The sequence below is a fragment of the Lissotriton vulgaris genome, chromosome 4_1 (genome assembly GCF_964263255.1).
Source record: "Lissotriton vulgaris chromosome 4_1, aLisVul1.2, whole genome shotgun sequence".
Classification (NCBI taxonomy): Eukaryota; Metazoa; Chordata; class Amphibia; order Caudata; family Salamandridae; genus Lissotriton; species Lissotriton vulgaris.
In genome coordinates, this window is record NC_141691.1 from 352,370,698 (window position 1) to 352,382,675 (window position 11,978).

Below are 11,978 nucleotides of genomic sequence, written 5' to 3' on the forward strand. Positions count from 1 at the left end.
TAATTAAAAAAGATTTTTTATATAATCTAATGATTAACAGTGTGGCAGAACTTGTGTGTAATTTGACACGTGTTTCGGCGTGTGGGGACGCCTTCCTCGGAAAATTAGGCCACAAATTGCTAGAAGTCACAAAAACATTGTCTCTATAAGTAGTCCTATAAATGCTCACTGTGGCCCCCGAATATTCCCTGCCCCAAGGCGATGGGTGGCCCTGCGAAAAATCTTGGGATCTGGTTTGGGGAGGATCTAAGATTTGAGGACCATATAAAGAAATTATCTGGGACATGCTTCGCTACTTTAAGAATGCTCAGAACATTTTTTCCACTGCTTCCTAGAGAGGCTAGGGAGACTGTTGCCCGAGCACTCATTCTAGCAAGGCTGGACTATGCGAACGCCCTGTTTAGCGCCATTCCTGCTTACTTGGTTAAGCGTCTGTTAGTCATTCAGAATGCCGCTGTCCATCTCCTTTTCAATGTCCCGAGATGGAAGAGCGTTCGGTCTCATATGTCTAGACTTCACTGGCTCCCAGTACCACAATGCATGCTTTTCAAATCTCTAGTGCTCTCATTTAGAGCCACTCACGACCAAGGTCCGGCCCATCTGAAGAAGAGATTTACTCTCTATGCCCCTACAAGAGTTCTTAGGTCATCCTCGTTGTTTAAAATGACCCTCCCCCGGTTTAAGCGAGCCAGGTTAGGAGGCCAGTCCATTGCTGTAGTAGCAGCCCGAGCCTGGAACGCCCTTCCCTTTCATCTGCGCTCCAGTCAATGTGTAGCCCAGTTCAAGAAAAATCTCAAAACCCATCTGTTTAGAAGTGTGACATAAGTTGATCCTTGTATGCTCTCCTTTGCTCTTTCCCATCGCGCCAGGATACTCCCAAGTAACAGAGCGCGTTACAAAACGATTTATACATACACTAGCAGCCCGCCCCGGCGTTGCCCGGGGCAGAAGGGGGCTGGGGGCAGCATCACAGCAGGAGTGGCGCAGCAGAGCGTCCGTTTTGTTGATCCTGGCCGCTTCTGCCCACGCTTTGTTTTCCCCGTCATCCCGACTTTGAGGAAAATGTTTTTTGAGCACTTAGTGTTTATGTCCCCCGCCCGTCGTTGGTCCTGGCCGCTTCTGCCAACGCTTTGTTTACCCCTATGTCCCGACTTTGAAGAAAATGCTTTTTGAGAACTTAGTGTTAATGGCCCCCGCCCGTCGTTGCTCCTGGCCGCTTCTCCCCACGCTTTGTTTCCCCCTACGTCCCGACTTTGAGGAAAATGCTTTTTGAGCACTCAGTGTTCATGGCCCGTCCCTCGGTGCGCACCCGCGGATGCTTCTCGTACCTCTTCCTCCGCTCCTCCCCGCGCTGCTGATTTTACCGCTCCACTGCTCCTCCGCTTCTCCGCTTCTCGGCAGCTCCTCCCCGTGCTCATGTCCACCCCTGTTCCTCGGGCTCCTGTACACCGCTCCTCCCTGCACTGCTGATGTCAGCACGCACGTCGCGGCCGGCCGGCGCTACTTCCAAGGGACTACTTTTTTTTTAATCGTACATTTTTTAAATAAGGTATATATATATTTGTTATATAGCCTATGTCCTTCTGCTTGTCCTGACGTTTTCAAACATGTATTGGGTGTTTGGATTAGTGGTGTAGTTTTCGAGTTTACCTGGCTCAAAGGTCACAGTTCTCTCTTTATAATAGTAGTATAGATACATACATACATACATAGTAATACACTTTTTTGGAGTCTGAATTTTAGTTACAAGGCAGACAATAATAAAGTTGAATACACATTCGAGAACAAAAATAATATGTGTTATGCCTTCAAACATGGCGATATAAGAGAAAAGAACATCATAGACAATTTTTCCCCCCTTCGTCTAAGAGTATATTACTCCATGCATTACTATACTGGTCTTAGTGATCTCGTGTATTCATTCATTTAGGAGTCGGACAAACCAACATTTTAAGGAGACTCCAATTATATAGAGAGGGAGGAATGATAAATATATATAGCTTAGAATGGAGCAGTATATATATATATATATAGATATCTAGGAAAGTTAGATATGTATATATATTGAGCTTACGTTTGAGGAAAGTTATCCTATAGATGTGAAGAGATAGGCTATATATGTATAATGGTGAGAAATATGATATAGATGATTAGTGGTAGGTCCCAAATGGCCCAAAGTGAGAAGTTAGAACGGTTAGCGACAGATGCACAGCCTGTGGGTTTTTATGGCTAATTTGGTAGAACGTGTTCAATGGATGATATTATGTTAATTTAAAGGTGCTCCAAGGGTGACGTCTTCCATCTCAGACGTCATATATAAATGAATGCGAAGTGTGCTTCTAATGACTCATTAGTTGCATCCCCTTTGGGTACACTGTTTGAGGTTCCATTCAATGAGGACTCCAAAAGTTATGTTGTATTTAAGAATCTTTACTTTTTATTCTCAATAGTTTATCAATATTCATGAATGAAATTCTTCAGTCATTCCATCCTTATACTTTAAGTCATTCTTTAATAACATCACATAGTTTTTTCTCTCAGCTCCAATGCATTTCGGGCCTTCATTAGCTCTTCCTCAGGGAGCATCACTCTAGGGACTGAGCTTGAGTCAAGATTCGTAAATACAACATAACTTGTGGAGTTCTCATTGAATGGAACCTCAAACAGTGTACCCAAAGGGGATGCAACTAATGAGTCATTAGAAGCACACTTCGCATCCAAAGTGAGTAGTCTCATGCAGCAGATGGCGGATGATAAGTGACTATTATGTATAGTACCTGTATACATGAAGACAGGAAGCCTGGATGATCGTAGGGCAAATAATACTCCTATTTATGAGAATCTTGGATATTCTGAAATAGGAAATAAATATATGTCTAAGCTGATGTCTCGAGGCTAGGGTAATACTAATGCAAAAGGCTGATGTGTCAGAACAAACCTTATGGGGTGTTAGGAGTAAGAGTGGATATCAAGGACTTTAGATATCTATAAAGCTCTTGGTTCATCAGTTCCTGAAGTGAAAATGAGTGGTCTTTTGATGGTAAATAAACATCAAGGATTGGAGGTTTAAGAAATCTGAAAATTAACGTTCCAACATGGCATGCAGGAGGAATGGAAAGCACCAGGGACCCCCACACACATCCCCGGCTGGCGCACCCCAGCAAAAACTCAGAGGAGAGCCTCGGAGAAAGCTCCGGCAGTTCAGCAGACGAAAAAGCCCGGTTAAAGCAGCTTTACGCTACGGGACAGGAGAAAAGCGCTCCTGGTGCAAGCGGCTGTTCAGATAGCAGTCGCCATGTTCTCCCTCAATCTTTGGCATGTTTTGTCCATGTGTCATAAGAGTAGCATGAAGGTTGTTTATATACAACAGGCACAAAATGAGAGCTAAGAAGCTCTCCTGCCTAACACCTAGGTTTAAAGCGAAGGAATTTGATCATTAGTCTATTCACCATGTCTAACTGAAGCTGAGACTCGTGTATGTAGGCCATGTCACACCCAGCTAGGTCCTTGTTCAGACACATATTAGTTAACAGGGTAGGCCTCCATAATTAAAATGATTCTGATCGCCTTGTTTCAAAAGAATGTTAGTTATACACAGTGATGATAATATACAGGACCAATCATCTTGACTATTTGAACATTTGTAATACAACATAAAGTCAGCTTATTTAACTCATCCTATTGTGCTGTGTTTGTAATACTACTTAAAATTGCTATGGAATCCTAGTTCAATTACTGGCGACTGGCAGCCTTATACCTAACTGCTGCATGAGCACCTGGTGATTGTTGGATCCATAAATTATGCGTGCAGAGCTTGTCTGCTGTGTTTACTGCTCTATAGGTCTGACAACTTGAATAGATTTCAAATTTAGCATTTCATAATTTGGCTACCTATGGTAACTAACATACAAAGAACGCAAGTAATTTTTCCAGGATCACATACTGAGATCAAGTGAAAAACCCACAAAGGAATGCAGACAAGATCTTTATTCAGCAAGTTGGCCACATCTTCCAAACCTCCAACTTCTATTCCTCTGCATATGTGACTGTTACATTTTCTGACATTCAGCAAAAGATCATTAGTGGGTTAACAGAAAATCATGGACCATATCAAAATACATATTTCAATGTACTTCCAAACCATATTGTCCGATCCAAAAGATGAAAGAGAAAACTAGTGCTGAATTATGTGCTGTAAACGGATTTTACTCAAATAGTTCTTTGTGCACTATGAGAAGATTATTTATTAGTCAGGCCATGCCCCACCACCATGATATTACATTGTCTTAGTAGGTTACAAAAACTGTTCAATGGAAAAACTCTACTCAACTCCTGGAAGCTATGCTACTGGTTTCAGCAGAGACAACTGTCTGAGAGGGCTACCCTGATGAAAGTCTTCTCCAATATAAGGCCTTACTTAGCAACTGGTCCTCAGAGTTGGCCATTTGACAGTCTGTTATTGTTCACTCCCTATAGTAGTGACTAGTGGTTACTGCCCCATCCTTTCTGCTCTCACAAGCAGCAGCACTGTTCTACTGACATTCAAGATTTCGCACCCCAAGGTGTAATCACGGAAAGCAGTGAAGTTCAATAGAGCTAGATTGATTACTAATGGAGCCTTTTGGGCAGCTTCAAGTAGGATCTTCTAAAGTTGCGTTTCCAGTACAGTTATACAAATAAAAATTTTTACATTGAAGGACTTAACGAGCTGTCTCCTAGGATGAATTGTGTTAAATTAACTTTGAATCAGAAGTAGGCCTCTCAGTAGGAAAAGGTCTATTTATATATGAGGCCAAAACAGCTTTTTGCGGCTGGTAGATTTAGGGACATACTTTTCTTAATATGTGCTTCACTTTTATACATTAAGCAAATGGCATGTGGACTACAGAGCATGCTTAAGGGTGTATGTAACTAATGCATAAATATAGATTTTCATACATGTCGGAGGACCTCCCTGTGCCATGGCAACAATGGTGCTCCTGGAGCCATGCTTTTCAGTCACACGTATGGGCTGTGTAACCGTATACAGCATCCGAAATGTACCATCTAACATTTATGCCAATGGCACACTTTCTGCACAAACTTACTGAGCCTTACTAAAAGATAAATATTTTAATCGGTTGTAGGCAATTTTACCATTGTTTTTAAGGTAAGATCACAAGCACTGTGAGACTGAATGCAGTGTCAGGGTGCTCAGAGTCACAATACCAGCAAAACCCCGGATGAAAAAGTTATGGGACTATTATAAAAGAGATCTCATTCCTCAAAGATGCCCACCTAGAATGTGGTCCGTGGGGAGAAATAGGGGAAGACTAATTGATCACTCTCCCTGCACACTCTAGCTTTCTTCTGTAAATGGGAGACTAATTTAAGGCTACCACGCTTCACCTTACATTATGATTCAGGAGGAAAACTAAACATAGCAGAACACAAGAAAACAACAGGGCATCAATAACTTGACTGCTTCCACAGTTCAGAATATATCGATAAAGAGCTTGTACATACTGAACTTTTTCCTTTGTAAATTATGCTTCCTCCTGTCTTACGTATTCATGCTAATAATGTCTTTAGTTAGTTTTAAGTAAATATAACATTTTATTAATCGACGAGGCAAAGTTGATTACATTGAGAACTGAAGGAGTTCTCCGGGGCTCTGGTTTAATCAACGTTTGATTTAGAGTAATGGAGGCAATAATTAAGGAAGGCTGAGAAATGTTGCGATATTTTGATTTGGCATTAGGCAAGACCAATATATTAAAGTTTATGTAGAAACTAGAAGAGTTTAAATTCAAAGTAGGAACATGTTCCAATTTCCAGGGGAAATGTTTGTGGGAAGAGGCTTCTTGAAAGCTACAAAGAAGTAGTATACACAAAAATGTCCATGTTTTAGTCCAACTGAAAGAAATCTAATAGCATGTCGGCTGCCTTCTGACTGGACAGCAATTGGTCTACATTAAGATACATTGACAGTGACGTTTCTCATACCAGTACAAGCAAGACACTCCATGTCTCTGATAAGTCTATAGACTACTAAAGTTAATAACAATTTGTTTTCCTGGTTCTTACTAAAAATAAAAAAGGTTAAATATCTTATGTGACAAACATCAAGAAAGAGGGTTATTGTTAGGACATAGATTGTTACACCTTGGGAGAGCGAGACCTCTAGCTTGATGAGGTTTGACTGACCTGCAACAAGGCAAAATCAAAATAGCACCTAGAATTAAAAAAGGACTCTGTGTGCAATCTCAACAATATCCTTGGTTGTTTGACAAAAGTAGAAAGACCTCCGTCATACAAAGGTCCATGCGGAGCATGCACAAGAACACCAAACCTGTATAACAGGTATAAAATAAATAAGTTAAAATGCCCAAACCAATTTAGTTAAAAGACACTAAAATAATTTTAAAAGGGTGCAGTAATTACGAGTGAAATCTATACTACTATTATAAAGAGAGAACACAAACCTTTGAGCCAGGTAAACTTGGGAACCACAGCGCCAATCCACACACCCGATACATGGTTCAAAATTTCAGGGTGTGCAGATGGACATAGGCTATATAAAATAAAAATTAAACGTAAATTTAAAAATTTAACTTAAAGTAGTCCATTGGAAGTAGCGCCGGCCGCGATGTAGCGCTGGCTGTGACGTAGCGCTGGCCGCGACGTGCGTGATGACAAAGGGGAGCGGCGGACATGAGCGGCAGACAGGCGGGTAGGAGCGGTGACGAGCGGCGATGAAGTCAGGAGCGCCGGCTCAGGTAAGGCAAAGGGACACGTAAAATGTTGGGGTGGGAGGGGCCGGGGTGTGAGGTGGCTCTGGGACACGGACAATGTCAGGGCGGGCGGGGGCCTGGGTGGCCGGTTGGCCCTGAAGCCTCATTGCCCCCGGACAACGTCGGGGTGGGCGGAGAGGAGCGGTGACGAGCGCCGAGGAGCGGCGGTGAAGTCAGGAGCGCCGGCTCAGGTAAGGCAAAGGGACACGTAAAATGTCGGGGCGGGAGGGGGCCGGTGTGGGAGGTGGCTCCGGGACACGGACAATGTCGGGGCGGGCTGGGGCTGGGGCGGGCGGGGGCCTGGGCTGGCAGGGGCTTGGGCCGGCGGTTGTCCCTGAAGCCTCATTGCCCCTGGACAACGTTGGGGCGGGCTTCTAGTATATTATAAAGTGTCCACATAAAACCATTCACATCAACAAAGAGAAAGGCTATGGCATGCAGGAAGGCCTTTATTTAAACTCTGCATTGATCAGTGTCATACTTCCATTGAGTAGGCTATGCAAATATTCCTGATTATACTCATTTGCTGAACTTAAAAACTCTATGATTAAGTGGCATTTTGTGGAACATACAACTTTGATGGTGCTCTCAAAATCTGTATTTTGGAACAATTAACCAGGCCGCTCCTAGCTTCTTCCACTTCAAAGTTGTCAGGGTTCCTGTGGTTTCTGATTGTTAAACACTTATATTGTGACAACCATGGCACTCAAATGATATCAAATGGAACAGATGAAAAACGTCCAAGCGCAGTTGCAGACGAACATTCTGACAATCTGACTAGCCCAATGTACCTTTCTAGTTCCATGATGGAGAATTTGCGCATTTAGTAATTTCAAAGGTGAAAACAATCTTTAGAAAACCATTTTTTCTCTGGCAGCTTTATGACAGGTTTCAACACAAGGAGTCCACTTGGAGAAAAATGTTTACTGGATTTGAAGTTTTTTTCCATTATAAATGGTGGCCTACATGAAAACAAACCTAGTTACTTTCCTGATGTAGGTCAACTTGAAAGCTATTTGTATAGGTAGGGTTCTAAGTCTAAAGACTCCCATTGCAGTCAATCCAATGGAATGAATGTGTCGGTGGGAGGCATGCTGAAATCAGAGTATTGGCACAGCGAGCCTCAGGTCAAATCACTCAATGAAGGGAAAGCCAGTAGCACTCTCTCTCTCCTCGATTGAGTAGCAAGGACTGCAAAAGGGTTTGGGTGGCACTGGCATGGATTACTGACTCTTTGCCATAGTATCAGCGCCATTCTTGAAATAAAGCTGTGCTAGTGTCACTCACTATTAGCAATGATGCTGAAGCAGCAGTAACTGTTTCAAGCAAAACCTTTAGCTGGTAGACCACCATGCAGTCATCTGTAAGTACATAAATTAAACATGGTTCTCTAAAATTAGTTCCCGTACTAAGAACTGGCAAACACGTATAAATTAAGGGTTGTCAATGTCATCAAAATCCAAAAAAAGAATTCTCACAAAGAAGAAGGACAGAGAGTATTGGGAAAATGCACGTTGAACTGATCAAGGAGAATAGCCCTAAATACATGCAGCTGACAATGCAATCAAGGACACATCCGATCCACCAACCCATTGCTTGCTTTTGAGTCAGAATTCTTTAAAGCTAGTGCAAAGGTAAGTGATAAGCTATGGATAAATCTTACCTAGCTCACAAAGGTAGCAGAAGCACAGTGACAAAAAAATACAGGCCGCCTGCACTAGCACTCTTGGGCTACTGTAGCTCCTACCTGCTTTGTGACCACCTAACACGGCTCAGGGCACCACTAATATGCCAGTGCTGTATGCAGTGTAGCAGAATGTGTGGTTTGGTGAGGCCAGGGAAGCAGCACAACCTCGGCCACCACTCAGCATAGGTTGTGGCTCCTGTGCATGGTATTGCAGGCTCTCGTTTACACCCTCACTGGCTCTTGTACTTTGAGCCCACACTATGCAATTGGTGAACCGCAGGTGAGTAGCAGCCATGGACACTATCTTCCAACTCTTGTACAATAATCTGGTTAAGATTCATACATTAATTGCTACATAATCTACCAGCAATCCCTTTAGTCTAATGTGGCTGTATTTTTACATTACCCAGAATAGCCAGGATGCCAAGTAACAAGATATCTGTTACTTCTTAGCACCATTCACCACACGTTTTCTCAACTCATATACTAACTTTATCCATCTCACTCTCTATTGTTGCTTAGTTTCTAGTTTCGCTTTCTCCTTCTAGACTCTTTTATTTTTTTTCTAAGCCATCAAAGGCAGCAGAGAAGATTCCAAACTGGTGAACAGTGGTCGGAGACTGGTGACAGCATATGAGACATGAGCCCCCTGGTCAGATACCCTCATATTTATTGCAGATGGGGAGATTTTCCAAATTGACGGTTGTCAATTTCAAGCACCCATATATGGGTCAAAATCAAGAACCAGCTTACAAGGCTTTCCCTTTCAAGTCTTCAGTATTCTAAATATCTATCTTCTTTAATACAAGATAGTTCTTGATCACAATATTAAATTATTCTTATACTGCAGTTTCAATGAGGAATCAATGGTATCCTCTTAAACGAATTCATTTATGAAAAATTCAGGCGGAGATAACTGATATAGTTTGGTTTCTTCTTTTGCTGCATGCAAAAACATATGTTATGCTATCCTAACACCCCCAGTTGCCCTATGCCGCAAGCAAGACATTCGAGTACCAAAAGGAGTGTAACAGCTCATAAGCCTCTTTCTCTGAAAGTAACTCCTGAAATTGGTGAAATGTACATTGATATTTCTCAGTCAGCGCTTCAGACTCTTAATAATGACAATCACCATTTAGATCAAATTCAAATTTACTGCATTGCTTAAAGGAAAACCCATAACACTGTTACAAATGCTTTTGGAGGTGCAGCTGACTATGTAAAGAAATTGGGGCATATTAGCAAGAACCTCGTTAAAATTATGGCAGTTTCAGCGGCAGGAAACTGCTGCTAAAACGGCAATAATGGGCTTGCTAATATGTGTTATAGAATTCCAATAGAAGCCCTGGTTAGATGTGCAGGACATCTAACCTGGGCTTAAAAAACTATTTTTGGAAACAGTTATAAAGGGGAAGGGGTCCACTGGGGACCCCTTCAAATTGGCAACTCCATTACCACCAGCTTGAAAAGGGCGGTAATTTGCAAGTGTTTTGCGACCAACATTACCTACATAGGGTTGAGACTCACTATTCCTAATTAGCAAGCCGCAAATAAATTGTGACTCGCTAATTAGGAATTGTACATGGCCCTGAAACATTTTGCATCTGCAAACAGGTCGCAAACTTGTTTGCAGATGCAATTTAGGGTTGTACATCTGGCCCTTTATGTGTCTTGTAAATGTAGGGCAGCAGGTAGCGCCGCTGGTTCGTCACAAAAAGTGATGCACCGGCAGTGCAAGGGGCTTGTAAATAAGCCCATTAGTATATTGTCAGCTGTGAACTGCAAATTATTGCGACAGGCCTAGCGGGAGCTCCGTGGGCTGCTGGTACTCCATGCGACCCCAAGCCATGCCCCCTCAAAACATCGTCTGCTCTAATGTGGTATTTGCAAACTTCTGAAATAAGCCTTTTAGTGTCACAAAGAATAACAATATGAATGCCTGACCACAGCTGTTTTGTGTAATAGTAGCCAATATATGAACAACTGTGAAAATGAAACAAACACCAGGTAACCTTTAAAATATATTTTGTTTTTACAGCGTATTGTCAAGTGTTGTAAACCAGCTGCAAATTGGGGACCAGCATTGCCACAAAACCGAGGTGAAAGATACAAGCATATGACAGATCCTAAACTTGATAAAGAGACTAAAGAAGACCTAGAGCTACCAACGGTTGTTGGCACGGATAACCCCTCTTTTCAAAGAGAGTAAAAGTTTTGGACTATGCATCAGAGTTTCACTGAAGTGGAAAGGATACGCACTATGCTTTTCCAGATTACCACACACAACCGGAAATGCCAACACCTAGAGCTATGATGTCATGAGGATAACATAATCCAAAAGCCTGTTTACATCTCTAACCTTCTGGAGAAAACTTCGATGAGTCAGTCCTGGGTCTGGTGTCCTATGAATGTAACTTGTCATTTCGGCAACCTTATAATGACTATCTGTGAAAAGGACTGCCTTTGTGATCATTGCATTCGAATATAAGGCAGTTAAGAACATATTCTACAATAGGCATTATTTAAGACATTTGTCCTACATGGCATGACACAAAAATATGTACAATACATACAGTGACAACAGAATGAATCCTAATGCTGACTAGATACACGAAATCCCAGTACAGTGAAACTCAGTGCTACCAACACCACAGAGGGTCATTTTGCTTTGAAGTTGTTGTAAATGAATATCATGAGCTATTGGGCTTCCTTCAATTTGCTTGCACTTTTGTTTTAGTGTTAAGTCTACAGTTCTTCTTAAATGTGACTGCTTTTACTAATTCACGTCACTCTGACAAGACAACATTTGTGAGTTTAGTTCTCTCAACTCAGGGAAATTTAGACTTTAATCCTGCTGGCAGGAGTGTTAATGTTAATACATCTTTAAGGCAAGAAGTACCGCAACAAAGGAGTATACACCAACATTGAGCCATACTCCATGACAAGAGTAGTTTTTTATGTTTTTAAATGTTTATAGCAGTTAAATATTATACTAAGTTTATCTTCTGTCAAGATGTGTGAAAGAAGGAATTTTATTATAAAAGTCCAGTAATTGTAATACACCTAATAAACAGTTTTCCAATGGTCATATTCTGTAGCTTGAAAAAACACCCTTGATCAGTTTGTTAACTCTAAATCATTTAAAATTGCGATTTTTCATATTTATTGTGAAACTATGGACCAGATGTACAACATTTCCATTCACCAAATGTGGTTGCAAATTGCGCACTGACTTTTTGTGAATAGAAAATAATTTTAAGATCTGATCAATATTCTTATAGGTCAGTTTACGAAATTCAGAATTGTAGTGGGTCACAATCCAATCTACATCATCAATATTCATGAGGTAGGTCGCAAATTGCTACTAAGATCAGATGCCACAACAGGGATGGTGGCCTGCTAGAAACAGCACACTACCATGTCTACGATCGCATTTAAATAAAGTAAACTTTTTTTTAAGAAGCAGCCTTTTCCCGTAAAGCAAACAGGACTGCAGTCATAAAGAAACATTTTTTTTG

General features: G+C 41.6%; 1 protein-coding gene across 1 annotated transcript in view; it reads left to right on the top strand.

The window, feature by feature from the left end:
• LOC147718741 (sodium- and chloride-dependent neutral and basic amino acid transporter B(0+)-like) overlaps positions 1-11,536 on the top strand; it is a 255,411-nt gene extending 243,875 nt beyond the window's left edge. The window contains exon 14 of the mRNA XM_086918728.1: positions 10,499-11,536. Within this exon, the coding sequence (XP_086774854.1) occupies positions 10,499-10,669 (171 nt within the window). The 3' untranslated portion in view covers positions 10,670-11,536. The remainder of the gene's footprint in view (positions 1-10,498) is intronic.
• The last annotated feature ends 442 nt before the right edge of the window (positions 11,537-11,978 follow it).